The sequence below is a fragment of the Rhinolophus hipposideros genome (genome assembly GCF_964194185.1).
Source record: "Rhinolophus hipposideros genome assembly, chromosome: 14".
Classification (NCBI taxonomy): Eukaryota; Metazoa; Chordata; class Mammalia; order Chiroptera; family Rhinolophidae; genus Rhinolophus; species Rhinolophus hipposideros.
The window spans coordinates 56,973,308-56,991,876 of record NC_138060.1 but is presented as its reverse complement, the minus strand read 5'-3'; the positions used below and the strand labels follow the sequence as shown (position 1 = coordinate 56,991,876).

Below are 18,569 nucleotides of genomic sequence, written 5' to 3'. Positions count from 1 at the left end.
GATACAATGGATGAAGTAGAGCCTGGATGGACCTTTTGGGTCCTCTAAAGAGTGGTAGAACTGGTTCTCTTGATTATTATCTCTTGGAACGGTCACTGTTTTCCTTTTTATTGGTTTAACATGATACCTGGCACATAGTACATGCTCCATGAAGACGGCACTAGAGAGGATGTTTTAGGGTTGGCAGTTGGAATAAATGTATGCTGCTTTCCCGTAGAAGGACATACAATTGACTCCGCCTCCAAAAATTATCTCTTTTGCCTTGGGAGTGTTTCTGTCCTGTGACTCTTGGTATTCATTGACTTATTATCTTTTTTTTTTTTTTTTTGATAACAAGTACTGTTCTTAGAAACCTCTTTATTATAAGAGTTCTTAAACACTTCTCTACCTGCATGGCACAATGGCTATAGCTGATATAACACTGTTCTCAAGGTAGCAAGCAAGTTGAAGTTCTTGGTTAGACCCTAAGCTCTGGTCTCAAGTTGACCTTGTAGTCTTCCCTTCTGTCTGTCAGGGCTTTATGCCCTGTAACTCTTAAAAACATTTTTTTCTAAATTAAATACTTCAAACATTCATGAAAGTATCGAATATAATGTTATTAACCTCCATGTATCCCTCCCCCGATGTCCTTTGTGGTGCTAGAGGTCTCAGCATTGCTCAAGCAGCCCACAGCTGTACACAGCTGTATTTGCCTAGCTGTACAAATCTTCTGGCAGTTGGCCTGGTTCTGCCAAGGGTACGTAGTTGTAGCTTTCCTGGGGCTTTCACACTTGAACTCTTCAATGGAAAGTTTGGGGGAAATGGGAGAAAAGGACTGTGTAGGGTCTGTTGGCTAATTCATTTGGACTAATTAAGTTTGCTTTTTGCCTTCTCTGTGTTTTTTTCTTTTTTTTACCACTGCAATTTCTCCATGTGTAAAATGGGAATAATCATTCATTCATCCATTCAGGATATGGTCTTTATTCTTAGAAGGTACATTTAGGTATTGGAAATGATACATCAGTAAAATAGAGAACAAAGACATAGATTTTCTGGGAATTTAGAGGAGGGAGAAGTACTTCCAGCTGGGCGGGCCCAGGAAGGTCTTGTGGAAAGGGCAGATTGGAGACGGGCCTCGATGTGGATTTGGATATGGGGAGATCGGAAGGGTGGCAGATACAGGCAAAGAATGCACAGAGGCCCAGAGGGGACGAGAGTAGTGTGTATCCTGGGGGCTCCCCTTTTCTACTGCACACAGGAACTGAGATGCCTAATAAGGTTATACCCCTAGAGGTTTTTGGAAGAAAAATCCACAAGTGTACACACCTATTAATGTCCTATCAAGCAGAAGAACTGACAAAAGGGATCTGAGAAACGGGATGTGTAGGTGTAGGGTATGGAAAGACCCAATAAAGTTAGAATGGCCACCTCACTCATCCCAGGTTGCAGGCTACTACGTGCAGATGTGCACGTCATGCCCTGTGCAAGCATTTGGGGGGTTAACAGAGGGGAACTAAAACCCAGCCAGGCGCTGCCAGCAGAATGGGTCCAGGCAGTTTTTACCCCCGGGAGCACCTTGTTCTCATTTGCCAAAGGTACCATAAAGGCTCAGAATCTGTTTCCTTTTGTTTCTCAATGGTGCTCACATCAAGGCCGAACATTTAGTGTCTTACTGTAGTATAATTTGGTAAATGACTTCCTTAGCCATCTGTAGGAGCTCAGTCAGCATTTTGAAGACTGGCTCTGGATCAAAAATTCAGGGGGGCATACTGTATACTCTCTCAGTTCCATTTTTGCCTTCTGTTCTCCTTGCTACCTGCTTTAGGTTAGATACTTAGAATCCCTCCACTGCAGGACATGGCGGGTGAACTGCTCAGCCCCGACCTTCCTGAGTGACCTGAAATGCACAGGTCACTGGACCCATCCCTGCTGCTTCAGTGTGAAGCGCTTCCTGTCCCTTTGGGGCTATCTTGCTACCTGTGTCCTGCTACCCACTGTCCTTGCCATTGCTCCTGAGCCCTTCTGGTCCTGCTTCTTTGCTTCTCTATTCCTTTCTCCCTCATCCTGGTTGGTTTAATTTTGGAGAAGGAGAGATTCATTAGGGAGAAGGTAAAGGAAGATTGCAGGTAAAGAAGAGACAGGATAACGAAGGGAGGAACGTTGGGAGTGACATAGCCGTAGAGGGCAGGGAAATAATAATAAAAGCAACGTTTGCAATTTAATGGAAGGGAGGATGAAACACCCCAGAGTGCACATTTCGCGGGCAGGGCATCTCTGGCACCATCATCTGGCCCTCAGTAACAAGGTGACCTTGCTTCCTTCAGGTGTCCTCATGACTTCTCTTGCGGACCATGTCCATGATCCTTTTTGCCTGTGTGGTAAGGGTGAGGGATGGACTGCCCCTCTCGGCCTCCACTGATTTTTACCACACCCAAGATTTTCTGGAATGCAGGAGACGGCTCAAGACTTTAGCCTTGCGACTGGCCCAGTATCCGGGTCGCGGATCCGCACAAGGAGGGGACTTCAATATACAGTAAGGAAGCCTGTTCACTTTTCCAGAACATCAGCGAGAGTAGGGTGATTTTTACCACATGGTAAGGTAACGTTATGCTGATCCCATTGTGTGCTAAAAGCAGATCGAAGGTCAGCCAGCGGTCTGAGGTGACGTGTGTTTACAGTAGTCAAAGGGGCCCCAAGCATTGCTGCTCGGGCTCTTGCATTTGTTAGTGGGGTGTCCGTGAGCATTGGGAGGCCGGGTTCAACCAGTTTTCATGCCTTTAGTTTGGTAGTTTTTTCTGCACTAGATGTACGGGTGGAAAAAAGGTGAGGAGGGGAGAGATACCAAATTTAAATGGTGTGGAAGGAAAAGGACGAGAGTGAGAAAGCCAGGAAAAATAAGAAAAAAGACTTGACTTACAGTTATTGCCTTCAGGTTGAGCTTTTTAAAATTTTTTCACTTTAAAAAAATGTTTTTAATTAAAAAAATGTTGTGATGTGACAGGAGCAGGGCAGTAAAAAATGAGCACACGTAGGTCCCTCTTCTCAAGAAATTTAAAGTCTAAGGAGGGAACAAGAGAAATATATAACTCTATATAATACCATGGGGAAAATGCTCCAGTGAAAGTGGGAGTCAAGTGGTTACAATATTCACAAATAATAATGGCAACTATTCTTGTTTTCTGTGTGCCGGGCACTATTCTGTGCTGTCCGAGGTGTATGAGGTAGTCAGTAGTATTATACCTACTGTACAGAGGAGGAAACGGAGGTTAAATGACTTACCCAAGGTTATAGTTAGTCAGTGGGAGAGTCTGGATTTGAATGCAGGCAACCAGGCACCAAGGTCTGTCCTTCACGGTTCATCATTTCTTATTCTAGGGCTTAGAGCAAAAAGCCCTTCTATGGAGGGATCAGGCACAAGGCAGGTTTTGAAATACCAAAATAGCTTGCTGTAGATTTTACATCATTGTTTTCCAGTATTTAGGCTTTCACTTACCAAGTCCCTTTTGCTCCCCTTGAATAGTATATTTTTAGTTGACCTGATAAGGTGGGGTCTTTTTCGGGGAATTCAGTCTTAGAATCAGAAAAGCGAAAGGAAAAGTCCAGGCCTGACTCTGGGCTCGGTGGTAGTGTTAGGCGAATAGGGACACGGCCTGAAGAGGGTGCCAGATGGCAGGTACATGCAGCTGTCACCCTGTGGTGTGGGCTGTGGGTGCTCAGGAGCAAAAACTGAACTGCATCTGCCCGTGTCTGCGACTCCTTTCTCTGGGGGCCTGAAACCACCTTCCTCATTAGCTGTGATTAGCTAACATTCTATGGGAACTTTGCACTGGACCTCAAATAGGAAGCCTTTTCTCTGTTAAGGAGAAAAGAAAGTCTATGACTTCGAATGAATTTCTGGGTACTTCCGTTTTTTGATAAGTGGAATTAAAATGTTCTACTCATTTGTATGTTGAATGAAATAGTCACCATTATTTTCACAGAGGAAACAGGCTTTTCCCCCCCTTATAGGTGAACAGCACCGTAGCTTACTTGATAGTTGAGAGTTGAATTATTTTCCTAGGGCTGCCATAACAAATTACCATAAACTGCCTTAAAACAACAGAAATGTATTCTGTCACAGTTCTGGAGGCCAGAAATCTGAGATGAGGGTGTCAACAGGGTCGTGCTCTCTGAGGCTCTGGAAGAATCTTTCCATGCCGCTCTGCTGCCTCCTGGTGGTTTCCCACTGTCCTTATGATTCCAGGTCTTATGGAAGCCTTGCTCCAAACTCCGCCTCCTGGGTTACGTGGGCTTCTAATCCTTCTGTCTCTGTGACCAAATTTCACACCAGTCATTGGATGAAGTCCCACCTTAATCCATTATAACCTCATTTTATTTTGATTACATCTGCAAAGACTATTTCCAAATAATGTCATAGTCACTGGTACTGGGAGTTGGGACTTCAACATATCATTTGGGGGGGACGAAATTCAGCCCACAAATAGGGGTCCTCTTTCACATAGAAACACTTCCATCCTAGAGAGACTTGGGCCCTTCTATAAAATTTCTTGTATAAGGAGGAGGTAATCCTTTTTTTTAACAATTGAAAATGTTTATATAGAGACTTCCAATTACAAAAAGATGGTAGATCAATATAATCAAAAACCCTCCTGGCGGAAACACCCAGAAATGTGGGTAGATATGTACAAAAAATTCTTTTAAATGTGTAGCTGAGCTTGAAATAAAGAAATCTCAAGGTGCCAGAAATGAAGGGGAAATAGACTATTAAGGTGGTAAGTGTGTGAGTTGACGCTAAGGCTCCTGGTAACCAATCATAGTAAACGCAGGGCTTGAGTTTCAGCACCCATGAAAGGAGAGGCCTTTGGGCTTTTGTAGGGTGAGGTGTTGGAGGAAGACCCATGCATAAAGGAAGGGTTCTTGTCAGGCTACAACTCTAGCGGAATGATGGATGAGAAAGAGTCTGCCCACTGATACAGGGCTAACGTGTCTCTACTTGGTTTTGGATGGGAAGGAAAAGTCTCACCTATGAAATTGAAACCCTGCTCCTCTGCCTTGTGCAGGATTGGCGTTTGAGGTTATACTTGATACTCCCCACACTCACAGAACGCCCAAGCCAAAGTTCAAGTTCAGTATTGGTTCCGGACTGATGACAGTCCTGGAGCAGCTGGCCAAGCCGCAGGCAGAACCCTGCTGGGAGAAGTGTGTCGCCTCTCAGGCATCGAGGGATTCTTACAGGAGGAACGGCTCGACAGCGATGTGTGCTCAGCAGAAATGACACAACACGACAGGAGATATTCCACAATGAGTGGGAGTCAGGAAGCACCTCAGATAGAATTCGAGTCCCTGGGACTTGAAACGATAGCGTGACAGTCTGAAAAGGAATAGAAAAGGAAGGAAAGCCCTGCATTTATTTTATGAGATCAGAATAACCTTACTGCCACAACTAGATGAAGACAGGAAAAATATAGGCCAGTCTTACTTTGTATAGACACAAAAGTGTGAAATAAAACGTTAGCAAACTAAATACAGCAGTTGTCTGTGTATGAATATGCAGAAACGCACAACCACAAAAAGGTTTTACTTCAGGACGCCAGGATGATTTAACGTTAGAAAATCTACTGGCGTAGATTAAAGAGGAAAACATTTTCCTTGAGATACAGAGTTGTCTGAGGCTGCTTCTCCCTAAGGGAACGTGACGCTCCTGCCTGAGTAAATATGAGTGATAGATCAGACACCGTCACTGGCAAAGGCCACTTTACACGTTAGAGGAGGTACAAGAAAGGCACAGTCCCAGGGAGCTCTCGCTGCACAGACAATATACATGCAGCAAACAGCTCCAAGACTGTTCAAAGCCAAGCAGTTCCAGCGTTGAGTGAGGCAAGGTTGTGTGTGGATGGGAATCCATAGGTCTGTTCCCTGGTAATGTAGCTGTCGCCCTTTTGTTTCAGCTTCTCTTCTTCGGGGGATGTGGCCTGCATGGCTATCTGCTCCCGCCAGTGTCCAGCAGCCATGGCCTTCTGCTTCCTGGAGACCCTGTGGTGGGAATTCACAACTTCCTACGACACCACCTGCATAGGCCTAGCCTCCAGGCCATACGCCTTTCTCGAGTTTGGTTTGTAACCCTCTTTGTATTTACGGTCCTCTCTTATGGCATTGCATGTGTAGAATTATAGTTTAAATCTGGCTTTGACCATCAGGGAAAATCATCGGAGGCGCAATAACATGTCACTGGAGAACAGCCTTGTATCATGAGATTTCACAGTGACGGAAGTGGCCTGGAAAGCGTCAAGGTTTAATACTCTGGCTTGTCATCTCTCCAGGGCCTGGGAACAGAGTGGAGCAATGGTGAAAACTGTATAGGTTACCTCTGGAGCAGGGATCAGCAAACTGTGGCCCACGGCCAGTACCTGTCTTTGTAAATAGAGGGGAGCACAGCCTTGTTCATTCTTCTGCGTGTTGCCTGTGGCTGCTTTTGCCCAGCAGAGTTAAGTAGTTGTGACGGAGACCATTTGGGGCCCATAAGCCTGAAACATTGACTACCTGGCCCTTTAAGAAAATTTTGAAAGAAAGAAAAAAAAAATTTGCCAACCCCTGCTCTAGAGCTGTACTCCTCAAAGGATGGTATGTGGCCTTGTTCTTCCATCATGAGGTCAGGACAGAAAGTGAGAATAAGTGTTTAGAAATTCTTACAGTCAGTTGACATCCCTGCAGTATTTTTCGTATTGTGTTTTATCAAAGTATCAGTCTGCAGGAGTTTAGAAATAAGAAGAAACTGGCCCTTCCCTGAGAGGTGTGAGAAGCTCTGCTCTGGAAGAGGAAGGACACTGCTCTTCTAGAGCTGCCAGAGCGGCCTCACAGAGACAGGCTTGGGCTTTGGGACCCAGCACGGTCATTCGAGGGGAGACACTGTCTTTCTCAGGTGTGATCCAACTCATTTGGAGGTCTTGGGAGAACGGGAGTACAGGTGAACTTGGAGGGCATTCTGTGGGCTCTTTGTAAACAACCGCTGTCCCTGTGCTGCTTCTGAACCAGCTGCTGGCAGCATTTGGTACCAAGGGTCAGGTGCAGGGCCAGCTCCGGGAAGTGTTGCCTGCTGCTTATGCTTTCCGGCAACTATTGCCATAGCCCTCCTGGTCCCTCCCGGTCCCTCGTGTGGTCGACTGGCCAGCTCCTCAGGGAGTATGGGGCCAGCACCCACTTTTGGTGTCACCCGAAGGTGCTGGGCAACTCCCTGGTACGCAGGTCCCAGCCTGGTAGATCTGTGACCTAGACCGAGAGTAGGGCCCCAGTCAAACTGCTGCTCTCAGCCCCCCTTCCTCCTGTGAAGGGCGAGCTATCCCCAGACAGGTCCCAGCTGCAGCGTCCCGTGGCTGTCATTGGATTTGTAACTGGTGGACCTGTGTTCTTCTCTCCTCGTCGGTCATGTGCCTTCCTTCTAAAGCGGGGCGCTTGACCTTACAGGAGACCCTCCCCCAGCAGCCTGTTTCCTCATTATTGATTAAGAGTAGACTGTGAGTAAAAGTACACTGCTACTAGAATTATATGATTTTTGCTTTGCCCACGTGTGTGAAACTTCATGTCAAATACTTATTAAAACTTGGCAATGGATTCATACTAACGTACATAAAAGAATTAAAACCAGCACCTTTCAAGTACATAATCCTAGTTTGCACAACACACTCACGTTCATTTGTGATTTTTTTTCTCACATGCCTTTTCTTGAGATAAACAGGTCAAGAATAACTGTCCCCATTTTTTAGGCATAAAAGTGTTCTGTGACTTGCCCGGGATTATACTATCACAAGTGGCTGAGCTAAGAATCAAGCCCTTATCCCCTAACTCCCTCGTCACTGGGGTTCTGGAAGGTGTTATCTCCTTCTCTCTGGACAGACTATCATATTTTAAGTATTCTGCTTTGGAGAGATCGATGAGGCTAGTAACGACAGGTTGTAATCATTTGACCTTATGCACAGCTTGACGCTCTCGAGAATCTGGCTGACATCAGCGTGCTTAGAAATAGAAACTTCACTTTGTACATATTGTCTTACAACATCCATTGTGAAGAAACTGCTCAACTTGGGTTGCTCTCTTTTTGCAGATAGCATCATTCAGAAAGTGAAGTGGCATTTTAACTACGTAACTTCCACTCAGGTGGAGAGCAGCTTAGAAAAAATTCAGGAGGAGCTCGAGTTCCAGCCTCCCACGGTTCTCACTCTGGAAGACACAGACGTGGCAAACGGGGTGATGAACGGTCACACACAGATGCACTTGGAGCCTGGTGAGTGGCCTGCTGTGCTCTGATGTTGATGAAGATGAGGGGATATTGTATATTGCAAAGGGACATGGATTTCTTTTACTAGGAAGGTGGTTGTTTTGGGGGGGGTGTATAAAATATGTGGGGAAAATATGGACTGGTCATGTTTCCAGGTGGCTGTTATAGAAAACTTGACCACTATGATACTGAGTTGACCTGAGGGAAGGTGACTCTTCTGACAGAATTCAGGAGAAGAGTGACTTGGCAGGTTGTTTTCTTAACCAGGACGAAGTCTACAGGTTTAAGTGTTGTATAGGCGGTTCATTCTCAGGCTGTATGTCACTTATACAGATCTGTACATTCTATCTATCTATCTATTCTATCTATCTATCTATCTATCTATCTATCTATCTATCTATCTATCTATCTCTCTCTCTCTCTCTTATCTATCATTTATCTATTATTTATCTGTCAATCATTTATCTGTCAATCATTTATCTATCATTTATCTATCTATCATTTATCTGTCATTTAGTCTATCTACCATCCTCTATCTTTTTTCCTTTGACAATGAAGCCTTATCTTACCGCATTACTTAGTGAAACTTTGTGAATCTCCACTGAGAGACCCAGCCCTCCTTGATGGAGGGGGGAGGGCTGTGGGGATATGAGGGCAGGGACCAGCGCCAGGGCTGCCGGTGCACCCTCTGTCAGGTTCTCTGTGACACCTGGGGACATCCCTCTATCCCTATGGATTTCCAAATCCTTATCTGAAGAATGAGGTGGTAATGAATTTGATCACAGTGCCCTCGCATTCTGTGACTTAATCTGGCCTTAGCCACTCAATGCCTAGCATATAACAAGCATGATTTTTGGCATTCCTTGTTTACTATTATGTACAATTAAACCAATTTTTAATTAAAATGGAGATTTACATTGTAAGAATTTTGTAATGGTATAGAGCTGAATTCTGCTCTGAAAGATAGACCCGTCTGTACTCTAACAATCTAATTATTTTAACTATTTTATACTAAACTCAATGCTTGCATTTTAAGAGTGGTGTTTTAAAAATGTACATGTTTTTGGCTTATCTTTGTGTTTTGAGTTAATTTGTTTCAACCAATAAATTCCTGGATTGGCTTTTATGCCAATCAGTAAGTTGCTGTAATTTGTCAGGAATGAACTTGACTTTTGTGGAAGGAAGACTTGGTAGGTGAACCCCAAGCGTCTCCTTTTCCATATCTGAAGACACGGTAACTTTGTAATGTATGTTTTGTTTTTTAACCACTTAGACAAGAGGAGCAAATCCAGAAAGTGTCAACTTGCCTATCTTTCTAGGACATTTTACTGTGGTTTGACCCACGCTATTGTCCTGAGGCTAGAATCTTTCAGGTAGCACATTCTGTTCTAACAGGAACTTTGAATTGCTCCGTGGAAACTAACACACTAACAGTAGGCGTCTGTCCGGTTGCAGCTGGATGTGTGTGTGTGTGTGTGTGTGTGTGTGTGTGTGTGTGTGTGTGTGTGAAATGTAAGGACAAGAAAGAATGACTCAAAAAGAGCATAGCGAGAAAATGGGTGAGATACCATTTAATTGTGTGAACCAGAATGAATTATCTTTAATTGTTATCTTTAAATAGAGAAGGATCATTTGTTCTGATTAGAGTTCCAGAAATAGCTTGTAGCTTAAATAATCAATGTTTCCCTCCTCGTCCCAATAATTTTAGAATTTTAAAAATTACATTTGCTGTGAATTGCTCTAGGAGCACCCATGACATTACGTATTGTCCTTGTTGGAAAAAGAGTGGAGCATTTTACAAGCTGAGGGTTGAAGTAATGGACAGCTAATTTACAAATGTAGCCATAAATTTCTTTAAACCGGGATTTCTCAACCCTATTGACATTTTGTACTGGATAATTCTCCATTGTGGAGGCTGCCTTGTGTACTGCAGGATGTTTAGAAGCATTCATGGCCACTGCCCGATAGATGCCAGTAGCACCCTGGCCCTACTTGTGACAAACCGAAGTGTCTCCAGACATTGCCACATGTCCATTGAGGGGTCATATTGCCGCTGGCTGACAATCACTGCTTAAATGGAAAGGAAATTGAACATTTGAAAAACCTGTGCTTGCTGAGAAAAGGGCTGCTTCTTGGAAGGAACTCACCTCAAATTCCCAGATCCATTCTTTCCTTCATGTCTTGCCTTTTCACTCTCTAACTACAGCTGCTTTTTAAATCAATATGTTTGTGTGTTTAGCATAACCTATCATTAGTGGAGGTCTAGTTAATTTTTCTTTCATATAGACATTATTTTCACTGAATACTTATTATTATTTTTTATTGTGAAGCTCCCAATTTCCGAATGGAACCAGTGACAGCCCTGGGTGTCCTGTCCCTTATTCTCAATATCATGTGTGCTGCTCTGAATCTCATTCGTGGAATCCACCTCGCAGAACATTCTTTACAGGTAACATCTTCTTTACAGTTTATATTGAAGGACACATGGCGGAAGCAACCGCTGGGGACACATTTTATTCTGACATTATTATGCGCGAAGGTCTTCAAATCCAAAGAAAATGTGTAGTTCTCACTTTATTCTTCATAGTCAGTTGAACAAATAGGAAACTTTCTCTTTTGTATCTATTTTCCTAAGAAGCCAAAGGGGTCCGCTGGGATATTGGTGAGAAATGGACAATTGCTACATGGACATCTGGCTACCCCGAGGCCCTGCGGCCGCCAGGAGTCACTGCAGGCGCTGGGTTATTCACCCAGAGCACAAGCTGGATTGCAGGCTTTCAGGTTCAGGCTCTTGTTTCCCTGGGAAAAGTTGCCTGATAGTCTGATTTGTATTATGCAGATAGATTCCATCTTCCCTGTGTCTTTGTCAAAAACTGATTTTCCAGCCTGCTCCTCTCAAAGCATCTTTCTATTTCAATGCTTTTTAAATATTGTTGTTGTTTTTTTAATTTTGAAGTATTTCAATCACTTTAAAAAAATACAGAACCATCATGAGCATAAACGGATAGATATTACTTTTAAAGACAGCCGTAATGCTCACGCCCAGGTACGTGGTGACTGATCTGCAGCGTGCCTGGTCCTGAAGCTCAGGCAACTAGTGTAGGTGGACCTGTTGGAGGAGAGCAGCAGTGGCTGGGGCTACAAGACGGTGACTGCTTGTTACCACATCCCTTCTTTGGTCAGTGTGTGGTGTGGCTCCTACTCATGTTGTTTACGATTACTCATAACCCAGTACTTACCAAGTGTCTGTACCACGTGCCTGGCCAACAAGACCTTAAGACATAGTCCCTGCCTTGGGGGCACAAGGCAGAGTGTGGTGGCATCATTAAGGAGGTGACAGTACCTGGGGTGGGAGGAATTGGGGAAAGCTTAGTATTGACCAATGTGTAGGATTTCGAGAGGTAGCTGGGTTGTGAGGGCATTCCAGGTTGAGGGCTCAGCACAGATGCGTGGGGACAGGAGGGTGCCTGGTGGATCTGGGCATTGAAAGTAATTTCATGTCAACCCCTGTTCTGCTATATAAACAGTGACTTGTGTCTCACCCAGCCGGGGATGTTGTACTGTCCACCATACCAGACTAAATGAGGCGTAAAGTGCCTCAGATGAGGCGTGTCATAGCGTTTCATCTAAATATTCTCTTTCTTCTGTTCCTCATATCGTTTTAGGTTGCCCATGAGGAAATTGGAAATATTCTGGCTTTTCTTATTCCTTTTGTAGCCTGCATTTTCCAGGTACGTGAAAACGTTGACATTTTGGTGAGTGGATGAAACCCGTGGCCTTTTTTCATTCTTTGGTTAGAACCAGCAACAAGTTTCTAGATCCTGGTTTTGTGCCACCAAAGACCTTGATTCAGATTGTGCACAGTGCCAAGCCCTTAGTGGAAGGACCCTAGGCCCGTCCTGCCCAGTCCTCTCATTTCTGGGACTCAGAAAGGGAAAGCCGCCAGCCCTAGGCTGCAGTGCCTTTGACAGTGGCAGAACAGAAACCAGGAATTGGGACTTGACTCCCCAGAAGGGACGGGTGGTTTGCAGTGGGGATTGGGTTGGACCTGACTCTCGTGAGGCAGGGTCTTGCCTCGTGCTTAGCGTTGGGCAATCCAAGTACAGGAAAGTCCCTCTGCAGCAGTCACATCTGTGTACATGTGTTTTTTAAACACAGGATTAGGTCAAGAATTGTTTTTAGTAGTAATACCATCTGACTCAAATCTGTCCTTAGGAAATGAAACAAAAATTATAACAGTAGCTAGAGGGCTTTGATTATTATTTAATTATTGTAAAGCAAGCTGCAGACGTAAGGGGTAGAGTAAAAAGGAGCTTTTGAATCCTCTATAGACAGAGTTAACTCTAGCCAAAGCCTAACTGATTCTCTTTCCTCGCCTTCCACATGGGCTAGGATGTTTGTACTTTCTCTGCATGTGTAATTAATTCTTAATTAAAATTTCTGTTCTCAAAGCACATTCTCTCCCTTCCACATACATTTCAGAATGGTCTGTTTTTAAGAATTACATGATTGTGCAAAAAGAAATTTTCAAGCCAAGATTGAAGAAAAAATGTGCTCATTTTTTAGGAACAAGTCTCCCGAAACCTTGGGTGTTGCCAGTGGAAGTTTCCTAGAGCTACATTTCAGGGCTGCAGGGGACCTCCCAGTTCCACCTGCATTCCCTCAAGTGCTTTCTTACTGGGATAGCTCTTTTGATGGGGAACTCTCTCCCCAGCACTATAGCTGAGCCTTTGTTGGATTGCTCTGTATTTTGAGAATGTGCTTTTTGATTTTTTAAACATTGTATCAAAAAGGTGTTTCTACCTTTTGCAGAACAAGAATGGCCTCTTTTCTGTGTGAGAGCCTCGCACAAAATATCAGTGACTCTCCCCACTGTGAGACCTTTCCCTGTCTCTGTCTCCGAGATGCTTTTGAAGACACGAGAAGGGAGGTGTCTAAGGACCAGTGGTCCCCTATGCTGTTGTAACTCTGAAACACTAAAATAGTAAAAGCACAGCTTCTCTCACTGGCTTTCTCACCTGTCATGACCCCCTGAAGGAAGACTCCATTTGGAGGCCAGTCAGTCTTGTTAGGGTGTCCCGGCCTGGCTTTCTGCCCCTTACCTGCATCTCTTCTTTCTCTGCAGCCTGCAGCCGGGGCATTTCTGTCTGTATTTCCTAAACTTCTTTCAAAAGTGCCATGTTCTCATTTCTCCCGTGACATCTATTTCACTCTCCTCTCTCCCAAATCTCCACTTTCATCCAGTGACTAAGAGCAACTTAACCAGCGAGTCCAAGCGGCATTTAATTCCGTGTGCTGATGTGCATGGAATGACGCTGGGCACAGCAGGTGTGAGAAGTGAATCTTGCATCTGCCCTGGCGGCCATTGGCTACCTCTGATGGGACTTCCCTTTCTGGTGTCATTTCAGTGTTACCTGTACCTGTTCTACAGTCCAGCCAGGACGACAAAGGTGGTGCTGATGCTTCTCTTCATTTGCCTGGGCAACGTGTACCTGCATGGGCTGAGGAACCTCTGGCAGATCCTTTTCCACGTAGGCGTGGCTTTTCTGTCTTCACATCAGATACTGACGCGGCAGCTTCAGGAGAAGCAGTCTGACTGTGGAGTGTGAGGGTGACTTTGTGCAAGGAATGGATCCTTGGATCTTCTTGTGACGGTCATCTGTGTTTCCCTTTTGGCTTCTCGACTTCACCTCAGGTTTCCATGCTTGAAGTTCATTTCGACCAAACCGGACCGAAAGCGAGACTTAGGGACTTTGAACAGGTGCGGATGAGGGTATAAGGTCACTTGATACCCGGGCCCTGTTTTGTACTGAGCGTTACCGCCGGATCTCCAGTTTGGCACGTTTACTGAGGATGACAGACGATGGGGGCTCATTCAGAAAGGCATGATTGGCAGATCAGAATTATTTTGGTCTTTTAAATTAAATGATGCAATAAACCACTAGATTCAATAATACTAGTTTTAGTAATTGGCAGTTGTCTGGAACCACTTTGAAATCCATATCAGCTTTTCAGTAGAAATGTGACTTGGTTTGCTTTTTTAGAGGGTCAGTACAGGGTGAATTGAAAACTTCAAAATATGGTTCATAAATATAAGACAGATAAATTTTGTTTACATTTTTTGATAACTTAGGCTCAATATGATACCTTTAGAATATTTAAATATATTTTGGATATGAATTGAACTTATCTTCATTTAGGGTAAGGACAGACTTAGGCTGAGAAAATGGCTAAGAAAGCTGAATTTATTTAATTTATATGTAAGCTTTTGCGGTAGTGGGACTCTATGGGTACAGAAATGTTTTGTACTTATTTTCAGGGTATATCTGAATATTTAAAAAATTGAGTGACCAATTCTATTGGATCACAAAGTTATAAGCATGAGCAGAAATGAGAATTTCAGTATTCCTTGCATTGGGCCATAGACTGGAGTAGTTGAGTCACACGGACTCACACAGTGGCACTTTACAGACGCAGGTGGGAGAAGCTGCTGTCATCGTGGCAGCCGAGTGCCTGTCATTTTAATGAGGATGAATACGTGACTCTGTGTGCCTGTTGCCAGAAGACCTCCCGAGTTAATCATTCCTCTCCACCTTTCCCAATCTTAATTATATCAAGGGCCTCAGTTTTTATGAACAAGAGTTAAGTAGGTGTTAACTTTTTTAAAGCTTTATAAGCGTATAATTAACCCTGTGCCCTGAAAAGTTACTTTTCTTTCTCTCATTGTCAAAATATTGATCAATCATAGTTTCCCAAAATGTGGACGTGAATCAGATCCCTTAGGTCTCTGGAAATTGCAACCTAGGTTGTCCGGTACCATTCAGGAGGTCATTTTGAAGAGCTTACCCTTGGATTATTCTGGAATCTGAATAGCTAGAAGTTTTAGAAGTCTGGAATCCGAACACCTCAGTCACAACTGCATGGAATGCTTGGGGTTGAATTATGTAGTCTTGAAAAATGAACAAGTCCTGGTGTGATAGTTTGTAAAAGTTGAAAACCATTGATTTCAAGAGTTTTTGAGCATATGAGGGAAGCAAGAAGATTGTTTCGGGGAATTCAGTTGTACTTGGTTATTACTGGTGTTGTATTTGTTACTGGGCTACCTTGGTATCACTTTAAGGAAAACAAGTTGATGTGACTGGGAACTGTTGGGTAAATGTTGCCACAGTGATTTTATTTTCTTATAATAGACTTTTCTATTTTTAATCAAGTAGAATATCTGAATATGAAAGTTCTATTGGCAACATCCTCAGCTGGAAACCTTCAGAATTGTCTCTCTATTGACTTGGCATCTGCGTAGTTTTCTGTATACGCAACAGGTGAATGTTCAGGCTTTCTGGGAGGTAATTTTTAAGAGATGGTAAAATAGAATGAGGAGCCAAAGGGAGAGACAAGTCCTTTTATGGTAGAAGCACAAATAAGCTTTAAAAGTTGCTAAGAACAGCTTACAAATGAATTGTTTTCTTTTCGAGCCCATGTGCTATTGGTGTTGTCATGTAGCTATGTACCCCAGGTGCTCTAGAGGTCTGAGCTTGTGACCCACATTCAGCGAGAAGTAAAGAACAATCCTTGAAGAGGACCCCATCCTGGGGAATGCTGTCTGCGCCAGCGGAGATGTTAGCCACACTTGGTTGAATGTGATCTCCATCGCTTACCATCTACTTGGGGTTTGAGATTTACTTTTGTAAACAAAAGGGGAAAGATGCACTAGGCAAGCGTTACAAAATAACAGCCACATAAACAGTGTTTAACTGAAATCCAGCTGAAAGAGGCCTCAGCTCACTGAAGGAAGAAACTAATGATACGAATAGGAAAGGAGTTCTGGAGATTTCTTCTGAGGAGAATCCCAGGCTCAGGGTTGACTTGGTCCAGGCCTGGAGGTGTGTGGCCCCCTGCTGTCACCTTCAGTGCCAGAAAGCTGGCTCCACATTACAGTAGTTACCCCCACCCCACCACGGACTCATTGCTGATCTAGCACCTTTGTTTTCCCAGTGCTTAAATGCTCCCTGCCAACCCACCTCACAGGGCTAGACCTGGGAATAGATAAAATCATGCTGAAAACAAAACCTTAAAAGTGCCTTCTGGTACCAGCTGCTGCGAGAGCGGGAGCACTGGAGCGTGTCAGGTCCCATCTCAGTGCTCTTGAGCGGGGTTCCCCTCCCCCGAGGAAGCTATGAAGGAAACACGCAGACTCGGGTTTCCTAGTCTCCAGGCTAGCCGTACGTGACAAAGACCTTTCTGGGGTTCTTTGACCTGGGGGGGGGGGACAGCCAGAGCATATTTAGTGTGGTGTCCCTCTCAGTACTAGAAGTCCACCGCCTGCAGCAGGAGGGATGTGACCGTCGTCTCTGGCTTTGCTTCCCAGGCTTGCACCCCGTTACCTGTGAACTCTGTTGTCAGGCCTTAGGTCAGGCCTTACGGGGTGGGAAATGGGGTGGAAAAGCAGTGTCACCAGGAGTGCTGAAATAAAAACATGCAGTGGACGTTTCTATTAACGTCACCATGAGCTCCCTGTTCTTTTCCTAGATGTCCCCGTTCTCCAGGTCTCCCCTGCCTCTTTCCACCTCTACCCCCCACACTCCAGCCCTGGGGACAGAGGCTGGCACTGCAATGTCTGGGGGGATGGGAAAGCCACCTTTAATTGTGTCAATAGTGTGGGTAGGAGCTTCGGAGAGGGAACAGGTTGCACTGAGACCCAGCCCTCACCCCCTGTGCCAGGAGCTTCAGCACACACCTGGCAGGCAGGTCCGGGGGGAAGTAGCACTTTGGTGGTCAGCACAGCTCAGTGTCAAAGACAACAGCCATCAGGGTGGGATGTTTGGGGCACCTGAACAGGTGGGGAGCAGAGCTGGGGGCTCCCTGTCTGCTGGAAGACAGCAGCTGCCTCTTGGCATGGGGACTGCCATTTACTGTTCCTTGAAGGAGTCAGCTGCTCATATAACATGCGGGACAGCTGGCCCCCAGAGACCCTGCTGCTCGCACAGTGCCGCGCAGGGGAGGGCCGGCAAGGACGGGAGTGTCTACGGCGACCAGGCGGTGCCCCCGCTCTGACATTACCCACCTTCCGATTGTTCCTACGCAGAGTCCTGCCCAGGTACAGGGACACTCCACCTGTGCACGGGGAGTGTTCATATGATGGAAGAGAGAGCAGATGTGTCCTTGAGAGAGGAGGCGGGGGGTGGGGGCAGCGCACTGCTCAGCTGGCCGGGAGGCCTGGCTTGGCTCTTACACTCTGCCCCGCACCACCTGCTTTGCACCACCGTGAGCAAGTCACGGCCCGCCGGCCCCAGTGTCCTCAGCTGGGCAATGGTGACAACATCAGCCTGCTCCCTGGCCTGCTGGCATGAGGACAGAAGCCTGGTGGGGGGGCATAGTGGGTGAATGTGTAGTTCAGGTGCCGGGGGAAAGCTGTGAGCGTGCCCTCAATGTGAGGTTGTGTGTGCGTCACGTCACGCTGCACCGCCGGCCGCGTCTTCTGGCCATTACAAGAAAGGGCATCTTACGCTACTGCAGTGTAAACGGCCTCATCCTTTCACTCCAGAAAGGTAGCGGCCTCTCTGCCTCCTGCCTCCGGGCACAGACCCTCGGGACCACCGGCGTTCGGTCCTCACGGACCCAGGAGGCCAGTTGTACTGGTTGTTGGAGGCCTGTCCTAGGGAGCCAGGGACCAAACCTCAAGGTCAGTCTCCAACCCGAGCTCTGCTTCTCCCTTCTTGGAGCAGTGACGTCAAACTCTGTTGTTGGGGAAATGTCATTGGCAGGGAACCTGTGGAAAATGGCTTGTTAGTAGAACTGGGAATGGCCGGATATGGAAACATCTGGCTGTGTGTACTGATGGCAGAGCTGTTCCCCTCAAGCGCCTTTTATTTAAGGTAAATCCATCCTGTTCCTCTAATATGTGCTTGGTACATATGACCTTCTTTTAACCCTTATACGTATACGATTCGGGGGTTGCTCCAGAAGCAGTAGTTAACGAGTTATTCGTATGACCCCCGGGATTCTATTTTGTTTAATGGACTTTCCTCCTAAGAGGACCAGATTGGAGCTGAGTTTGCCAGGGCAAAACCATTTATTTCCCGTATTCATTTTGAATGCTCGCTGTCGGTGTTATACAAGCTTCTTACTGTTTTTATGTATTAACAAAGATCTATTTTGAGTAAATGATGGGTACGTTTTAACAAATGTCCACACAGTGGTAAAGCCTAAACTTGTATTGATGTTTGTGAGGAGTGTTGCCTAGCCATTTATATACTGTGTATATGTAAATTAAATGGGGTGGCTTCAGAAGTGGGAGGAGAATAAATCTAAGGTGCTTATT

The 18,569-nt window shown here is 45.3% G+C and overlaps 1 protein-coding gene across 3 annotated transcripts in view; it reads left to right on the top strand.

Annotated features, from left to right (window-relative positions):
• The window catches only part of SEC22C (SEC22 homolog C, vesicle trafficking protein), a 27,372-nt gene extending 8,803 nt beyond the window's left edge, over positions 1-18,569 (top strand). For all 3 annotated transcript variants that reach the window (XM_081071583.1, XM_081071581.1, XM_081071582.1), the window contains 6 exons: positions 2,304-2,512; positions 5,928-6,091; positions 8,078-8,257; positions 10,582-10,700; positions 11,917-11,982; positions 13,660-18,569. In XM_081071583.1, coding sequence (XP_080927709.1) covers positions 2,331-2,512; positions 5,928-6,091; positions 8,078-8,257; positions 10,582-10,700; positions 11,917-11,982; positions 13,660-13,860 — 912 coding nt within the window. In that variant the 5' untranslated portion in view covers positions 2,304-2,330 and the 3' untranslated portion in view covers positions 13,861-18,569. The remainder of the gene's footprint in view (positions 1-2,303; positions 2,513-5,927; positions 6,092-8,077; positions 8,258-10,581; positions 10,701-11,916; positions 11,983-13,659) is intronic.